This window comes from Tachypleus tridentatus, chromosome 5 (assembly GCF_004210375.1).
Source record: "Tachypleus tridentatus isolate NWPU-2018 chromosome 5, ASM421037v1, whole genome shotgun sequence".
NCBI lineage: Eukaryota > Metazoa > Arthropoda > Merostomata > Xiphosura > Limulidae > Tachypleus > Tachypleus tridentatus.
The window spans coordinates 7,884,041-7,904,779 of NC_134829.1; the positions used below are offsets into that span (position 1 = coordinate 7,884,041).

Below are 20,739 nucleotides of genomic sequence, written 5' to 3' on the forward strand. Positions count from 1 at the left end.
TATGGGAAAAGAAAGTACTCTGTGAAAAAGACATGATCTAACAAAAGAAATACAAAATTAATAAGTACACAACACATGATTGTTCTAACACAAGAAACAACATTCTTAAAGGAAGTACAATACAAATAAAATTAGTCTAATACATTGGTAAATAGATATGAAGAAAACGACTGGGTTTCAAAGTATTCACATCATTAGTTTTTTAGACTTATTGTTTTTTCTGATATTTAAGTTACTAGGTACAATATTAAATGTAATGTTTCTAAGTGTGAGAGAAAACTTGACTCAATGTCAATGAGAAAAAGTTACAGAAGTCTAATTGTTTAAATTATATTTTCTAATAATTTGATAAATACTATTGTTTTTTTAATCAGATAAGTTACAGAAGTCTAATTGTTTAAATTATATTTTCTAATAATTTGATAAATACTATTGTGTTTTAATCAGATAAGTTACAGAAGTCTAATTGTTTAAATTGTATTTCCTATTAATTGGATAAATACTATTGTTTTTTAATCAGATATTTGATCGTTTCTCATGACTGAAGATATTGAAGATAATTTTGTTGTTTAGTTTTAGAGAACAAAGTACTCAACTCCATATGAAAGAAATAAATTTTATTGACACCTTATATTCAGTATTCTTCTCAAAACTAGGACAAGGCCTCTTAAAGAAATCGTTGTTTATTTAAAAATGTTGGACAATCAGGTTTTCTTGTATATATAAAAAAAAAGCAAAGTCTGTTAAAAACTGACTTTATTTTATGAATTATAATGATGTATTTAATACTAAATAGTTCTGTTCTACAAACCATTTTGAGTTAATACTGAAAATATGTGAACATTTTCAACTTAAGTACCTGAGAAACAAAATAACCTGCAGAAATTAAAACAAATATGTTGTGTAGTCTCTTCAGGAATCCTTCATAATTATTAGATACACATGACTGTTCCAGTAGACTGACTGGCCTGCGATATTTGAAACAACATTAATGCTTCTTACTGTAATGACTCAATATGAGTAAACAAATATTCACTTATTTTAATATTTTGTAACTATCAACAGGGAATTTTGAAAATGCAATCTCTTTTTAAGAAATTAATATTAAAAGTTAAGTTTTTATGAATAAACAGAAAGATCCTTGTTTTGTGAATTGCAAGAGCTAGAGTACGTGCACTCGAAATCAGTCATTGAACAAAGTATTTTCTTGGGCAACCAAAGAATGATTCTCTGGCAGCAAGAAAACACAGACTGGAAACAAGAAAAGCCAGTGTTTAGACTGGAAATGACATGAAAGTTACAGTATGCAGCACTAGTGTGGCTGATATACAACAGTACTTATATCACATTTTACACCAAAGCTTTATTTGATCAGCCTTGGAATTACAGAAATAAATAGCACTGTCCATTCTTTTGTACTTCAACAGTTGGGTACTAACACCAAATCTAATAGTTCATTTTATACTGTGAATAAAATTCCTGAGGATATAAAATTAAAAAATCAAAAAGCAAGTTTCACAAAATAATTATTTTTGATTATCTCGTGAACATATACATTGACAATAAGAGGGTTCAACAAAGATTACATTATGTAATTAATTCATACCCGCATAAAGTAGAATGATACAAATATCCTGCTTCTTTAGATAAAACAATCCTTTCTAGCAACTTTCTACACTTGTTGTAATGCACTCACAAGAACTGCTTTAAGAAGGACAAAGTAATTAAAAGTTTTAGTGAAATCAGGTTGGGATTTGCAGATCTTTCAAAAGTGACCTTTAAGTAAAGCTTTACTGTCATTTTGCATTGTAGTCTAAATAAGATAGACCTTATTTATAGGAATGTTTTAATAGATTTTTTCACACTGTAAAACTCAATCTTACAAAAGAAGTAGCTATCACAGTTAAACAGGACTAGAAGCCCTGAGGAAATCCTGCATTCCCTGAAGGTTGTGGATTGTTCACTACTGAACTGAAAGGCATTGTGGGTTGGCTGTGTTGTACACCTCCAGCTAAGCCATTCGACTATGACAAGAAATAAAAATTGTACAAAGAAATATTTAAATCCAAAACATTCAAAAGGTGAAATTAAGCAAATTGAATTATATTGTTAGAAGTACAAAATTTGAGTTACATAAAGAAAGGCATTACTGGGAAAATAAGAACATTAAAACATTAGTATACTATGTTAATTGAAATATTAAAATCTCTCACTATATCATTTGTATGAGAAATATTAGTTAAAAATTTTGTTAAGTGAAATATTAGTTAAACATTGTGTTACGTGAAACATTAAAAACATACACTATCATTTGTATTAGTAATATTAGTTAAACATTGTGTTAAATGAAATATTAAAAACATACACTATCATTTGTATGAAATATTAGTTAAACATTGTGTTACGTGAAACATTAAAAACATACACTATATCATTTGTATGAGAAATATTATTTAAACACTGTGTTAATTGAAATATTAAAATCTCTCACTATATCATTTGTATGAGAAATATTAGTTAAAAATTTTGTTAAGTGAAATATTAGTTAAACATTGTGTTACGTGAAACATTAAAAACATACACTATCATTTGTATTAGTAATATTAGTTAAACATTGTGTTAAGTGAAATATTCAAATCATACACTATCATTTGTTTTAGTAATATTAGTTAAACATTGTGTTAAGTGAAATATTAAAATCATACACTATCATTTGTATGAGAAATATTAGTTAAACATTGTGTTAAGTGAAATATTAAAATCATACACTATATCATTTGTATGAGAAATATTATTTAAACATTGTGTTAAGTGAAATATTAAAATCATACACTATCATTTGTATGAAAACTATTAGTTAAACATTGTGTTAAGTGAAATATCAAAGTTATTCATTATGCTATTCGTATTAGAAATGTTGAAATTATAAACTGTCATTGTTATAAGAAATGTTGGAATTTAAATACACATATAAAACTTTGTATCCTAGAATCCAAACCTAAATTAAGTTTTGATAAAAAAACTGCAACTTCCAATCTAAAAAAATGAGCCATTTTGCCAAAGAATTTATGTCCTAAAACTGAAAGATAGTCGGATTTTTAGACAGAAAAATCCAAAACTTAAAAAGTAATTGAACTCTTTGACAGGAATATTTTACCACAAGAGGTATTCAATATTTTTTATAACAATATTGCATCTTCAAATATAAAAATAATCAGGAAAGTTTTACAATATTGTATCCTAGAATACAAATATAATCAGGAAAGTTTTACAATATTGTATCCTAGAATACAAAAATAATCAGGTAACTTTTACAATATTGTACCCTAGAATGTGAAAATAATAAGCTAAGTTTTACAATATTGTACCCTAGAATGTGAAAATAATAAGCTAAGTTTTACAATATTGTATCCTAGAACACAAAAATAATCAGGAAAGTTTTACAATATTGTATCCTAGAACACAAAAATAATCAGGAAAGTTTTACAATATTGTATCCTAGAACACAAAAATAATCAGGTAAGTTTTACAATATTGTATCCTCCTAGAATATAAAAATAATCAGGTACATTTTACAAAAATTAAGTTTATTTTGGATAAAAATCAAGGTTAGTTTGGTTAATTTTAAAATTCAGAAAGATTGAGAGAAATATGTGCCCAATAATTTCTTTGATTAGAGTTTGAAAATACTTTTATGAACTATTGAATTTTTTGTATATTTCAGATTAGTTCTGCTGTCCAACACAACAAGTCTTACATGATTACTGCACCATACATTTGGGTACAACACACGAGTAATGAAATATGAAATCCTATTTTTGAGTTACTTGGAAGTTAATATTTTTCTTAACTGAAAATGTATAGATACTTACCTACTCTCACAAAATACCTTTTACCAATTAGTACTGTCCTCTATTGATGCCTTCTATCCTCTGCTTCTACATACCCATATGCAAATGGTTATGCAGCAGCTCTCCATCAATAGAGTGACAACACTCCTATCGTAACCAGTGCCCTCTTTACATTTACACTGATAATTGCTTCAAGACTGTTTATAAGACCTACATCATGTATCACCAGAAGTGGGAAGGCTGGATGGAAAGCATGAGAAGAGGTAAGAATCTATTAGAAATACATTTTCAGTGCAAGTAAATAATAACTTCTTGCACAATATCTTACTTCCACTCACAAAATGACAAGAATCCCAATGAACTGGTGGAGGACCAACGAAAAAATGACCCCACTCTAGGAAGTGTCCAAAGAGAGATCAGGAGGTGTGGATACATCACATCCCAGCAGCAGACCATATCACACTTGGTCCAGTTTTATTCTTTTGTGACTGTATTGGAAACATAAAAGGGTGAAAAACATGACAAAACAGAATATGTATGACTGATTACGAGGATTCCTGGGTGTTGAATGTACGACCGACTACGAGGATTCCTGGGTGTTGAATGTACGACCGACTACGAGGATTCCTGGGTGTTGAATGTACCACCGACTACGAGGATTCCTGGGTGTTGAATGTACCACCGACTACGAGGATTCCTGGGTGTTGAATGTACCACCGACTACGAGGATTCCTGGGTGTTGAATGTACCACCGACTACGAGGATTCCTGGGTGTTGAATGTACCACCGACTCACGAGGATTCCTGGGTGTTGCATGTACGACCGACTACGAGGATTCCTGGGTGTTGAATGTACCACCGACTACGAGGATTCCTGGGTGTTGAATGTACCACCGACTACGAGGATTCCTGGGTGTTGAGTGACTAGGGTACAACAAACCTCAGTGATAGTTTGATGTCACTCAATAGCATGTGGTATCTTGAATAGAACATCATATTTGCAATAGGAAGAGAACTTCCTACCTCTTTACCTTAAAACAGTAATTGGAAAGGAACAAAAACTTCCATACCAAAATCTACTTCCACCTGAGCACATCTGCAACACAATAAACACCAGATCTGCTGGCAAGCAACATCCAATGGAAATTTCTGACCGGATGAGACCTCCAGTCCAAAACCTCATGGCATTTAGTATGACAGTTCCAGTATACAGAAGAAGGGTACCCAGCCATACGTAACTGGGTGAAGCATATGCTATGTTCAGCTGCAACCCACACCAAACTCCCCCATGAACCAACATCCAGCATCTGTAATCCAGAACCTGTCATCCAGTCCATATTATGAAGAGGGATACCTACCAGCATAGATGTGAGGACTTACTTAGCTGGACCATCTCCAATCAACACCAAACCCACTAGGTTGGTTGGTTGGTTGAGTTAGTGTTTTACGGCACAAAGCAGCTAGGCTATCTGTGCCAACATCTGGTAAAAAGGTAAAAGTAAAGTAAATGTATTAAAATTCATAAAAGGAAATAAAGATAAAACTAAACAGAGATTAAAAACATAAATAGCATAAAACCAATGTTGACATCTAGTCTACAACATTAAGAAAGAAACTACAGTAATAGAATTTGTAAAGGACTTTCTGTAACATAATGGTAATTATCATAATCTGTCAGGAAGACTAACAGATAAGTACAAGAACCACCGTCAGTCACCTGAAGTTGGCCTTTCCAGACCTGGTTCAGAGTTATGTGTCATTATGGCCATTTTCAAAAAGTAGAGTAATAAAAGTTTTAAAAGACATGTAGCAAAATTTTAATGATAACTCGCCAAGATGACTAACGGGTAGTTCAAACAGCAAAGTTAGTCACCTGAAGTTGGTCTTTCCAGTCCTGGTTTCGAGTTATTGAATGTTACAGCCATTTTCTAATTTCAAATCAAACTAGAGAGACTGTGATTTTCAAAATGGTACCATTTTAAAAAGGTTTTAATGTCTAAATTAAAAAAACTTAAATGGCATTGAAAAAATTAATGGCCTTTAAAAAACTAAAAACTTTACCAAGGTGGACAGTATCACCATCACCAATAACACTGTCTAACATTATGGACAAACCTTGGAACATAACATGTTTAAAATGGTGCTTTCGTTGAGAGTCATAATGATGGCAAGAAAGTGTATTGTGGCTTATTGTGATCTGAGTGTTATACAGACTACACACCGATGCATCAGTTTCAGATAAAAGAAAACGATGAGTTAAAAAACTGTGACCAATGCTTAGTCTAGTTAGAACAACTTCCTCTTTCTGATTCTTACAGAAGCAAGATGGCCAAAGTCCAATATAGGGTTTTATTTGGAAAAGCTTGTTTTCGCATTGCTCACTCCAAGTCATCTGCCCGCTGGCACTGAGCCGAGTCTTGAATACAGGACCACAGTCCATGTATGGAATAGGCACAGCAGTGATAGTGCCAGAGCAGATAGATTTAGCTGCCGTGTCTACGAGCTCGTTGCCCTGAATACCAACGTGGCCTGGAATCCAGAAAAACTGAATAGAAGTAAATATTAAAGAGAAATGGGCCAGTCATTTTTTAACACTGGCAAGAACAGGGTGTGAACCAATGTGAAGCGATTCCAGGGCCAGTAGAGAACTAAGCGAGTCAGTATAAATAGTGCAGTTGGAGTACTGCTTAGCTTCTATGTGATCCAGAGCAAGAGAAATGGCATACAGTTCAGCAATAAACACAGAAGTGGTAGAGGGAATTCTGTATGCAACCACCAAACCATGGTAAAGCCCACACAGCCTTCTGATTTCAAATCATTTATATAAATAGAAATGGAAGGATGATTTCAATGATGTTCAGCAAATAACAGACAGTATTTCCAATTGGGAATGCCTGCTTTTCTCAGATGACTTAAAGATAGGTCACATTTGGGGACTGTAATAGGCCATGGTGGGATGGGCTAACCAGTGGATACTGCAATGTTATCCAAGGACAGACCCACAGACCCAATTCATCCAACTGCACCTGGATAAAAAGGCCAAAAAGGGCAATGGAAGATCGTCTGTTCTGAAAAAGTATGGCCCACTGAGGAATAAAAACACAACCCCAGGTGGGATGCTTTGATAAGGAATGAAGTTTCAAAGCATATAGGAAAGACAAATGGCAAAGGTGTAAAGAAGGTTCATGAGACTACATGTATAAGCTCTGAACTGATGGCTGACAGACGATGGCAGGATCAGATTCTGTAAGAGCAGTGAAAGTGGGCCAGTCTGCCTGATCCAGCTTCCACTGGGACACGTGGGTTGAGTGGCATCGATCATGGCCTGTCTCACTCAAATTTATAGGAAAATAATCACTGCCTCATGGAGTATTGTCGACCCACCATGAAAAATGGGAGAATAATGAAGGGGAGCAAACTGAGAGATCAATAGCAGTAAAGGACTGACTAGGTGCATGAAAATAAGTAGAAGAACCAGTAATGAAAAGAGAAAGGTTGTGATCAGAGAGCGTACACTCTATGGAGCAACCCCTCCTATCAATATCAGCACTCCCCAGAGAGGATGATGTCCATTAAAGCCCCTCAGGATTAAAAATGGATGGCAACTGTTCAATGAGAGCATCAAGGTCTGATTGATCATATGTCTCTCTAGGTGACAGATAGAGAGAACAAACAGTGATGGTATGACCCAAGGAAACACAGATGGCTATGGCCTCTAAGGGTGTGTTGAGTGACAAAGATAGGGTGGCCACATGCTGATCAACCAACAGTGCCACCCTTCCATGCACTTGTTCATCACACAGCCTGTCATTTCTGTACAAAGAAAACTGCTGAAAGGTGACTGTATTGGCAGGTTTCAGAAATGTTTCCTGTAAGGAAAGACATGGTAGGAAGCAGTCAGTGTTTTGATGTCATCCAAATTAGAATGTAAACCTCAACACTTTCATTGTGTCAAGGTGGCCATTTTTAATGATGTGTAAGTGAATTGGCTGGAGAACCCTTTTGTTTACGACCACATCTTTTTTCATCACTGTCCTTATTCGAGGGAGGTCTATCAACCTCCATGGATCCTGCTCTGGGTCGACTGGATAGATCTTTGTTGTTGGAAGGAGATTCCAGTGACAGGATGCAAATGAATGATTGTTTTGCATCATGGGGTGGGAGAAGAATATGTATCCAAAGAAATGCCTGTACCTGGAACCAAAGGATGTGGATCTTGGGGTTTGTTGGAATGTATGGAAGGGACAGAGATGGGTGTATAAGTTGATTCATCAACTTTTTTAACCATGGAGGTCAAAATGCTTTTCATTTGTTTTGAGAATGATTCTCTTGGATGCACAGAGAGATCTGTCTGCACTCCCACTGTCGTTATGGAACAAGGTGCAGCATCATACGTCCGAGATGAAGTGGTGGACAGCAATTTGTGAGCCTCAGGATAAGTAATGTTATGAATAGTTTTCAAACATTGAATCTCTTTTTCCTCCAACCATTTAGGGCAAGAATGAAAGTACGAAGGGTGAGAGCCATTGCAATTGACACAATGTGGGTCCATTTCACATTCACAGGCTTCATGGTCCTTGCCACCACAATGAGTACATGTCAGGGAACCACAACATGACATCTTTGAGTGACCAAACATCTGACACTGGAAACATTGGAGAGGGTTTGGAATGTATGGCCATACCCTGCATTTAAGATAACCTGCCTTGATGGTGGCAGGTGCACGAGGTGATGTAAATGTCAGAACGAGGATATTGGTCGGCAATGTAACTCCATCTTTGTGAATGGAGATATGCTTCACTGCAGAAACTCCTTGAGTGGAGAAACCAGCAAGAATCTCTGACTCTGGGATGTTTTTCAAATCCCTCTCAACAATAGCTCCTCTTGATGTATTCAAAGTAGCCTGTATATATCAATATGTATATCCCCAATTACCTTTGAATTCAAGAGGAGTTCACTGTGTTGAGATGCGGGCGTTTCCACTAAAATGTCTTCAAATTGAAGCTTCTTTACTGACTTTGGAGAGCCAGCAAGTCCCTCCAGTCCCTTCTGAATAAAAAAGAGGGACATTTGCCCTAAAGGTTTCTCTGAGAACTTCCAACACTGGTACTTGGTTGACCCTAGTCCAACTGAACCAGTCGACTGACCCAAGGAGGGACACCCAAAGGCCATCCGTCTACAGGAATTCAAGGCCAAAGTGGTGTTTTAGGGTTGGACTACTCAACCACCAGGATCCTCTTCTCCCCTTCACGGGTTGCCACGCATGGCAAACACGTGGATGGATGTTTAGATCCCAGAGGAGGTAAACTAAAAGAACAGAACCTTCCCTGGGAGGTACCCTCACCACATACAGGAATCAAACCCACTAGGAATGTATATCTGGAGAATAGTAGGTAAAGCCAACTGCAATTATAGACACATAGTCGTGACACAGTGGAGTGCTTCAACAAAACCCTGGCAGTGGCTGTAATTGAACATTAGATTTGTGATAAAAGTGCTGTATGCCATCAACACCTCAGAATGCCACAATCCTGTTCTCAAATGAGTGATATGGCTCATCATTCATGAGGATAGACCTCCATGATCCACTGCTCCAGTGGCTAGGAGTTGTTAAGTTATATTTACTCCATACTCCACTAGAAGAAAGGAAGGAAGAAAAAATTACTTGAAGAGTCTGGAGTACCACATCACTGGAGACAGTGCAGTGAGTGACCATAAAACCTTATTTTGAAAAGCAGAGATACCATACCAATGACATCATTCAACCACAACCTGGTGGTATTTGTAATTGTACATTATGGTATTAAGAGTTTCAATGCTGCAGAGATGGGCAGCAATCTCTGTCTCGTTTTCTGTGTTAGTCCACGAGTGTACAGTCCAAAAAAAACATATTTATGAAGCAAAAAAAACCACTAAAGAGGACTACTACAGGTTCTACAGAACACACACCTCCTTGTAACCCAATCTTGTGAACTAACTGTTTAGGTATAAAAGACAACAGAATAGAGACATACAACCAACACCTGGTAGAATATGGAATTATGTAACAGGCCCATTAACTGGCATCAAGTATGGGCATATGATGGACAGTGTGGATATATACACCTGGTCAGGTACCCCTTGCCACAGAATGAGATCCACAATACACTAGCCAAAAAAGTTGGGAATAGCAACCATTTACAACTCCAAAATTAAATTTTTACTCTTTATTTAAAATTTAAGTCTTTAAGTATAAAGAAAAACACTGTATTATCTACAAGAAAAAACCAGCCCACATGTACAGTACTGTTGAAAAAATATTAATGAGTACAGAATGGTGCTGGCTATGATAGGAGTTGTGTTGTGCTGCTACCGGTGAAGATCATTTGCATGTGGATATGCCAAAGGAAGAGGTGAAAGGCTGGTGGTGAACATAAAAATTTGCGCTGATAAAGAGCAGTGCTTATCTTGAAAAGCAAGCAGAGGTACGATATCTTATGAGAAACTATGGCCCTAGTGAAACCAGTGTAACTGACCAACTACTTTTGATCTCGATATCTAAACTGCTAGACTTACATTAAACCAAAATATATGGCAACTGTTAAAGAATTCTCCTGCAACAAATATATCACTATAACCAGACTGGACAAAGAAAATACAGTTGCTGTCTTCAGTTATGTTAAAAAAGACCATTCTTATGGACTACAATAAGTTCAAACTCATAAATAAAGAGCTATTATCCCATACTTAAAGAAAAAGAAACATTGTTTCTGACTGTATTTATAAGAACTTATATTCTACAAGCTCCAAAACCTGGAGTATTAGATAGCCTGCCAAAAGTTCATAAATCACATACTTTCTACCTTAAGTATTCATAGTTATAAATTAGCTAAGGCCAGTAATATTTAACTGTGCTCACACTAGCTATTACTTGACTTCTTTTGCTCATCTTAAATTTTTCTTGCAGTATATTATTCCCCACTTAAAGGCTCTTGGTGGTATTTGTCATGCAATATTCTCTGCCTGTGTCAGTGGACCCTCTGTCCTAGTATTATATATAAACACTTCATTCAGACAATATTATAATTTTCTCTCTAACTCTGGCTCTAAGTGGGGAGGAAGGGCAAGAGGTAAGTATAATTAGAAATACTTCCAAAATATATCAACCTCTTCTCTCACAGTTAGAATCACAAACTGATAAGATGGAGGGGACACGTGAGGACATTATCCACACAGAATACATCTTTTTTAACCTGAAGATGACCTATGAAGGTCAAAACGTTGTTCTGTACTTTATTTTAATCAAAGTGCTAATGCCCATACCAGCCGTCTCAAGAATACATTTTTACCTCAAGTGGGTTTCTCGTCATCACAAGCAGGGTAACTGCACTATATCCAGAACAGACATGCTCTTCACCCGAAATATTAATTCATGTACTGCACATGGAATTTTTCAAGATTTATCCTACTGACCAGGCCCCAACTAGATATTCAAGGTTGCACTCCTCGAGGTTAAAATTAAAAGACTGTGGACCGATATCCAACATTAGCGGCTGGGGAAAGTGGATCATAATATATTATATACTTGTGAGTGGATTTCAACCTATACTCATAGAGCAATGCATTCCGAGCCACTGGAATTATGACAAGAAGATAAGTAACACCTTCTCTTCAACCTGAAGAAGCCCAAAAGGCAACACTCCAAACTCAGAATGATAGGACAATGTATCCCACACTCAACCTGAAGAAACAGAACTCATCTGGTCTGGAATAATGAACACTCATTTTCACTCCCAAAGTGAGTAGGCAAAGTAAATTTCTTTTGTTTCTGGAATATGAGGAGATAAGGAGCCCTCTTACATGAACAACATACTGAAAAAATATTGATAAAAGAAAAAGGCCAAGCTTATCAATCCATCAGATAGCTGTGCATCAAAACTGAAATGGTATTATCAGTAGGATCCCATGTAAGCTGGTGCCTCTCCTACCAACATCCGGGAAAAAAAAAACATTGAGGGACCCCAACTTTGCCCTCTTCTCCAAAAGTGGAGTGGAGAATTTCACTCAAATACTGTGGAGAAACAACTTCTGTCCACTACATCAGTGATTGGAAACTGGGTGAGGTAAGGACTCACTAGCTCCACTAGTAGAATCTGGGAGGGTAATATGCACTGGGGAGTCCTGAGGAATAGTGCTTTGGAAACAGGAACTCAAATTTTAAAAAACCAACCAACACCAATTCATTTGTTCAATCTATTGATTGGTAGGGACAGGCATGATCCCCTTGTGTTTTAAAGGAAGTGATGAAAAACAAAACTTGTACATTTCTGCAGAAAACAAATGGATGCTGATTTTAGTTCAAAGGTCACAGCCTCGAACTGCAGCACCTTATACCTGTGAACAAAATGAATACAGTGATGGAACACTACCATTATTGAAATATACAGATAGGAGTTATCAACAGTAAAGAAAATGCTGAATCAGAATAACTCATTTGTGAAGATCTAGGAAATTAATATAGATGAGAAAAACAGATGATTGGATGGCAACTTTCTTTCTTCTAACAAACAGATGGGAATAAAATGTTGGAAGAAGTGGCATGACCTGCTTCCAGACCAACAAAATGCTGACAGGAAGTTCCAAAATCCATAGATCTACAGGGAGAAAAAAATTACAAAAGAATAGGTGGATAATGGTGGTGAAAATGTGAACTGAATGACTAATCCTGACTTGAGAATCTTTAGTATCCACGGATCTGTGGTTAAGGGCATACAATACTAGAGGTTACTGGCAGCATTCTGACTATGCTGCATAACTCTTAGATATGGGCAGAATCTGTTCTGGGTACCACTGGATCAAGAGGCTGATGTTAGAATCCTAGAACAGGGGTGGAACTATGACCTATTTCGGAGCCAAGGAAGGTCCAGATGCCAAAGACAACAGGGAGGAGTGTAGATGCTGCCAATGAAACCAGTGAGCATGTTAACAATGGTCCCAACTCATCATTGATGGATGTGGTAATCTTGACAATCCTCCAACAATATTTAGAGGTGTAATAAATAACTTTATATAGAGTGAGATGAATCTAAGAAAGACTTGATGTATTCACATATTTAGTAGGTTAACTACAGATACTGCTCTAGAACCCTAAATTTCCAGAAGCAGTTGTATTCTTTGACAGTTGGAATATGTTTCGACCTGACAATGGTAGGTTAAATCATATTGTTCTAACAACTGTGACTGACAAAGTAAAACTGTCTCTTCACATAACTGAACAGTAAACCTATCTGCATGAACCCCAATATCAGTGGATGTAGGAAGAACTAATCATTTGTTTCCAGTTATTTTATCCATCAAGAAAGGTGCAGGCTCAAAAGCAACTGGGGAAAGACTCAAAATATAATACACTCAATGGACCAACTGATGGAAAGGAGCCTGAGAAGTGACCTCTTGAGAAGCCAATAAAATAAATGAAGGCACAGAAAACTGCATACCTAAACTCTCTCCAAAATGACTAAGACTGCTCTCACTTGCAGCCTCACAACCCCCTGACAGAATACTCCTAAACCAAATACATATCTCCATCTCTCTATAAATAAGATCACTGACAGTCTCAATTGATAGTGTCTCTCCCTTACCACCAATTGATAAGCAAAGTTAGATGTCAGAGGTGGGATAGAAAAGACCTGACTTGCCTCTTTGCTTGAAATAACATGGGAATTTATGCTGTATATCAGCTTGCTAAATAATATTTTAAAGTCAGCTAGATAACATGAAAAATGCTCAAAGTATCTCTAATGATTATACTACAGAGAAATATGTAAGTGGATGCTTTGTAAATAAAAAAAACTGATAACATTATCTGAATGATGTATTTATATACAATATCAAGATAAAGGGTGCATCTGCACAGATGGAGAGCTTCAAATGACCGGTATTTCCATGTGCAATTAAGTGAGGAATAAAACATTGGAGCATTTCAGACAAAATGCTTAGATGGGGATGGACAGGAAACCTCGACAGTCAAGTAACAGCTGTAGAATGACAAGAAATAAGAATGCTTTGGAATTCCCTGTATCCATCATAGCACCTTTCACAAGGAATGAATTTTTCAACACCTGACTCCCTCCAAATTTCCAATGAAATGAGTACTCATCCATTAAAAAAAATTATGACTTGTTTCAGTATTACATCTCTTTCTCAATAATATTCCCTTGGACTAAACTATTAATACTGTAGTTTCTAATCTCTTTCCTAAAAACAATGAACTTTCCAAGTATGATCAACTCTGTGCTTAAACTGTCGACTAAACACTCTTTTGTGTCTTGATCAACACTCTATAGGAGAAGGTAGATACCATTACTCTGGGCTTCCCTGGTCCAATACATGCCAACATTTTCCTCTGTCACCATGAACAGAATTGACAACTGTATTTCAAGTTTCAAACCTGTTCTCTACAGGAATGTTAATGATCACATCCAACCCTTTCTTGACTATTCTTGTCCCTCTATACAGTTTACTCACAAATCCTGAAAGTCCTTGTTAACCATGATACTAATAACTTCTCAAGTTATGTCTATTGTAAAGACACATTTATTGGCCTCTTCACTCAGTTTAACTGTTTTATATTCTTCTTTTAAATATACTCTTATTCTCTGTCTACTAAATAGGATCTACAAACTAACCTATTCCTATCTAGCATTTCGCATGGAAATTTCTTTCTTAAAAAGCATTCTTTTTCACAACAACTACCCTAAACATTTCTTCAATAAATTAACTTACTGATTCTTAACTATTATGTTTCCTAAACCACCTAATATCCCATTGCACCCAACCTACTTTTTACACCTATGTTTGTGTTAAGAAAATTGTATCAATCTTGTGGGCAAATATCATAAACTTCATACATATTGACACTGAATTAACTTCTGAATTAAAATAAAATTTCAGACTATTTGAAATCATAATACGTTACATAATAAATCTGAAACTCTTCTATGATAAATTATAACACGTAATAAAATTGTTATGTTATAATAAACATAAACTGTAAGTATTATTAAAAGGTTAAAATAATTGAATACAATCTGTTATTGTAGCTTGAGCGACTACTGAGATTATATTCACAGGTTTTACCTGATTAGTGGATGTTGTAGAAGTGGTGACAACAGGTGGAGCTATCCGAACACGTTTGGCACTTGGACCGTGGTTGTTGTCTTGATTATTTGCTCCAATAGTCTAAATAATAATTTTGATATGATGTCCTAAAGACATACATCTTTGTAATAGTAACAATCAATGTAATTTTAATTCAGTTGAACAAATTCAGTATTGGTTACAGAAAGTTACAGTTAAGCATACAAGAAATACAAAGAGGAAAGTTTTAAAGTGAATAAATATGTAAACATAATATTAGCTGCTTAGCTTATACCTATCTGGTAGCAATATCCTTCCACTGATTTCACTGGTTTAATTTACAAGAAATATAAATGGAAGTAAGCATGTTTAACTGTATTTGTGTTTGTGTTGTAGCCTTGTCTCACAAACAAGTTTAACTGTACGTATATTGGTGTTGTTATCTACAAGTCTATCACACTTTTGTACCTACTTTACTTGCATCTGTTTTATCCTCTTGTTCCTCCTCTGTCAAAAACTCTCTTTTTGGATATGGGATCGGAAATCCAGCAAAAACACTATTTGTGATAAAATAACTAGGTGAAGTTAAGAGAATACTGCCAGTTTCAAAAGTTTTAAATGATATTTTGATATTTGAGGCAAAACTAACAAAATACTCAGATACAAAACACTTAGGTATAATGGTATTAAATATCTAGATAAAATGCCTCTTATTATTTTATATGAAACTTAAAAACTACCTAGATACAGAAAGATTCAATATCATTGTACAGGTTCAAAATAGCAGGTTTATAATCAACTAAATTAACAACCTACCTAGACATATCTAGTTTTCATATAATTTTATTATGGTACTATACAACAGGTTTATTATTCAACCATATTCACTACCTACCTAATTATAACTAGTTTCTACGTAATTTTATTATCGTTCTATACAGCAGGTTTATTATTCAACCATATTCACTACCTACCTAATTATAACTAGTTTCTATATAATTTTATTGAGGTTGTATGTAGCTGGTTTATTATTCCACCATATTATCCAACTTCCTAGATATAACTAGTTTCTATGTAATTTTATTATGGTTCTATACAGCAGGTTTATTATTCCACCATATTAACTAGCCACCTAGATATAACTAGTTTCTATGTAATTTTATTATGGTTCTATATAGCAGGTTTATTATTCAACCATACTAACTAGCTACCCAGATACAACTAATTTTTATATAATTTTATTTTAGGTCGTATATATATCAGATTTATTTTTCCACCATATTCACTAGATACTTAGACATAACTAATTTCCATATAATTTTATTATGGTACTATATAGCAGGTTTATTGTTCCATCATATTTCCAAGTTCATTAGGACCATAAGGATAATAAAAAGTTCATGTCTCTATCCACTGTAATAATGTTTAGAATATTTATCTCACATTTAAATTAACTCTGTACATTGTTCCAACATAAACATAATAATCTCATCATTTATCCAAAACACTGAATATTCTAGCAGTTCAATTTATTGATACGTTAAAAAAATTATAAATCAAAGTTTATTTGCTATGAAAACCTTGTAGAAATGCAATGTACTGTTACATTATGTAACGATTTGTTGCCATAAAAACCTTGTAGTAACACAATGTACTGTTACATTACATAAAGATTTGTTGTTATAAAACCCTTGTAGTAAAGCAATGTACTGTTGCACTATGTATGTTGGTTACTATACATTAAAATATGTTATACAATCTTAACTTACAGACATTACTATATCAAGAATTATCAGTGATGTCGAGACACCCACTTGTTGAGAAATGTATATGCAAAAACGGCTCGTTTTCTCAACCCAAACGAGCCGTTTTTGCATATAAATATATCAAGAATTATTATTATATTGATGTGAACACCTTTGTTCACTACATGCATTTGGTACTACAGTTCTTGTTGTAACTATACGTCATCAATAGGTACGTATGGTTATATTATATAAATTACTGTATTAAGGTATATCAGTTACTACATATCTTGTAGCAACCCACAGTATTGTTACATAACAAATTACTGTATCAAGATCTATCAGTTCCTAAACTCTTGTAGCAATCCATAGTACTGTTACATCACATAAATTATTGTAACTAGGTTTATCAGCTACTACATGTTTTGTTACAACTCAATGTGCTGGTAACATGTTCATCTCATACTGATATGACTAATTAAACCAAACTTACTCATGAGTTGGTAGGGGATCTTCAAAGAAATAAGAATCCTGAAGACACTGCTCTGAAGTTATTCTCTTTGTAGGGTCCATGAGTAACAGTTTCTGGAGCTAGAAAAAAAGAAAAGTTAATGAAACAAAAAACAGCAAAACTTTGACAACTGGATATCAACCACTGTCATGAAAACAAATACTTTATGTCCTATGTTTTTGTTGTTAACCTGCTGCCATCTTTAGGGAAGTCATGAGAAGAAAAACTTCTGTGAGAACAAGAAGTTCATCCTGGGTTTTGTTATCAGAAATATATGAATTAATTACTAAGTAAACAGTTACAAAAAACTAATAATTAGACTTGCATAATCATAGGCTAACAACTACGATAAAAACAAGAACATCAGAACATTAACACCTAACCTAGCTTTTTTATAATGTTAAATGCTGTTTTTTATGTTTCTTACCTTGTGTTACTAAATGAGAAGATATTAAACTTACATCTAATATATTTGTTTTCAGGTTTTATCAAACCTTAATTTCACAGATGAGCATAAAGATTAAATTTATAGACTACTATATAGCAACCTCATTTCTACACACAACTTTTCAGTATTACTTTAACATTCATACTAGAACAAGGAATATCACGCCCATTTCTGAATTTTTTGTACAGTATGTAATATAGGTTGGACATTGTTCACATGAATATACTAGTAAATAGAAAGCAACAGTTATGTTACTTTTAAGACCAAAAAATAAAAACAGCACAACTCAAAAGCATATTTGAAATTGGGTAATGTTTTTATTTCAAATTACAATAAAACTAATTTTCTGTAGATATGGGAATGAGGCACCCAATGTTTCATTACAAGAGATATCTAATGATACAGTATCCTCACACTCACCCAATGTTTCATTACAAGAGATATCTAATGATACAGTATCCTCACACTCACCCAATGTTTCATTACAAGATATATTTAATGATATAGTAACCTTACACTCACCCAGTGTTACAGTACAACAGATATTTAATGATATAGTATCCTTACACTCACCCAGTGTTTCATTACAAAAGATATCTGATGATATAGTATCCTCACACTCACCCAATGTTTCAGTACAATAGATATTTAATGATATAGTATCCTTACACTCACCCAGTGTTTCAGTACAATAGATATTTAATGATATAGTATCCTTACACTCACCAAATGTTTCAGTACAATAGATATTTAATGATATAGTATCCTTACACTCACCCAGTGTTTCAGTACAATAGATATTTAATGATATAGTATCCTTACACTCACCCAGTGTTTCAGTACAATAGATATTTAATGATATAGTATCCTTACACTCACCCAGTGTTTCAGTACAATAGATATTTAATGATATAGTATCCTTACACTCACCCAGTTTTTCAGTACAATAGATATTTAATGATATAGTATCCTTACACTCACCCAATGTTTCAGTACAGTAGATATATAATGATATAGTATCCTTACACTCACCCAGTGTTTCAGTACAGTAGATATTTAATGATATAGTATCCTTACACTCACCCAGTGTTTCAGTACAATAGATATATAATGATATAGTATCCTTACACTCACCCAGTGTTTCAGTACAATAGATATATAATGATATAGTATCCTTACACTCACCCAGTGTTTCAGTACAATAGATATATAATGATATAGTATCCTTACACTCACCCAGTGTTTCAGTACAATAGATATTTAATGATATAGTATCCTTACACTCACCCAGTTTTTGAGTACAATAGATATTTAATGATATAGTATCCTTACACTCACCCAGTGTTTCAGTACAATAGATATTTAATGATATAGTATCCTTACACTCACCCAGTGTTTCAGTACAATAGATATTTAATGATATAGTATCCTTACACTCACCCAGTGTTTCAGTACAATAGATATTTAATGATATAGTATCCTTACACTCACCCAGTGTTTCAGTACAATAGATATTTAATGATATAGTATCCTTACACTCACCCAGTGTTTCAGTACAATAGATATTTAATGATATAGTATCCTTACACTCACCCAGTTTTTCAGTACAATAGATATTTAATGATATAGTATCCTTACACTCACCCAATGTTTCAGTACAGTAGATATATAATGATATAGTATCCTTACACTCACCCAGTTTTTCAGTACAATAGATATTTAATGATATAGTATCCTTACACTCACCCAATGTTTCAGTACAGTAGATATTTAATGATATAGTATCCTTACACTCACCCAGTGTTTCAGTACAATAGATATATAATGATATAGTATCCTTACACTCACCCAGTGTTTCAGTACAATAGATATATAATGATATAGTATCCTTACACTCACCCAGTGTTTCAGTACAATAGATATATAATGATATAGTATCCTTACACTCACCCAATGTTTCAGTACAATAGATATTTAATGATATAGTATCCTTACACTCACCCAGTTTTTGAGTACAATAGATATTTAATGATATAGTATCCTTACACTCACCCAGTGTTTCAGTACAATAGATATTTAATGATATAGTATCCTTACACTCACCCAATGTTTCAGTACAATAGATATATAATGATATAGTATCCTTACACTCACCCAATGTTTCAGTACAATAGATATATAATGATATAGTATCCTTACACTCACCCAATGTTTCAGTACAATAGATATATAATGATATAGTATCCTTACACTAGATATATAATGATATAGTATCCTTACATGTTTCAGTACAATAGATATATAATAATATAGCAATGTTTCAGTACAATAGATATATAATGATATAGTTTCATGTACAATAGATATTTAATGATATAGTATCCTTACACTCGCCCAATGTTTCAGTACAATAGATATTTAATGATATAGTATCCTTACACTCACCCAATGTTTCAGTACAATAGATATATAATGATATAGTATCCTTACACTCACCCAGTGTTTCAGTACAATAGATATTTAATGATATAGTATCCTTACACTCACCCAGTTTTTCAGTACAATAGATATTTAATGATATAGTATCCTTACACTCACCCAATGTTTCAGTACAATAGATATATAATGATATAGTATCCTTACACTCACCCAGTGTTTCAGTACAATAGATATATAATGGTATAGTACTCTCACACACATACAGATTTATTTTAGTTTTGAAAACTTCACACATATAAAATAATTTTGAATAATCAGGAGCAGATATGGATGCTCAAACTCTTAAGATCTTGTGTTTAAACCACCTTTTACAGTAAGTTTGTTGTTCCTAGTGAAATAGAAAAGCAACAAAATAAGTAAAACAAGACTATTGAAAATTCTTACTTTGAAAAGAGGAAATAGAGATCATTCAAAATGTACAGAAGCAAGTTGAATCAAAGTGTAAAGGTTACACTTTAAAGCCCACAACTAGGGACTCTAAAAAGTAAACAAGGCTAGAAATAGTGTCTGCAGAATGTTTTCTCAAATTACAAATCCCTTTTCTGACTCCACTAAAAATGTGGAAATGGAG

At 34.2% G+C, this 20,739-nt stretch overlaps 1 protein-coding gene across 5 annotated transcripts in view; it reads right to left on the reverse strand.

The window, feature by feature from the left end:
- Window positions 1-600: 600 nt before the first annotated feature.
- LOC143250445 (cyclin-dependent kinase 8-like) overlaps window positions 601-20,739 on the reverse strand; it is a 68,527-nt gene continuing 48,388 nt past the window's right edge. For 2 of the 5 annotated variants that reach the window (XR_013028195.1, XR_013028194.1), the window contains exons 11-14: window positions 17,204-17,301; window positions 15,434-15,522; window positions 14,966-15,067; window positions 601-2,024 (exon numbers count right to left, since the gene is read on the reverse strand). Coding sequence is in view for 3 of the 5 variants with exons in the window: in XM_076500985.1 (XP_076357100.1) it covers window positions 1,914-2,024; window positions 14,966-15,067; window positions 15,438-15,522; window positions 17,204-17,301 (396 nt within the window). In the remaining 2 variants the exon portion in view is untranslated. The remainder of the gene's footprint in view (window positions 2,025-14,965; window positions 15,068-15,433; window positions 15,523-17,203; window positions 17,302-20,739) is intronic. The other 3 variants (XM_076500985.1, XM_076500984.1, XM_076500987.1) reach the window with 2 other exon arrangements.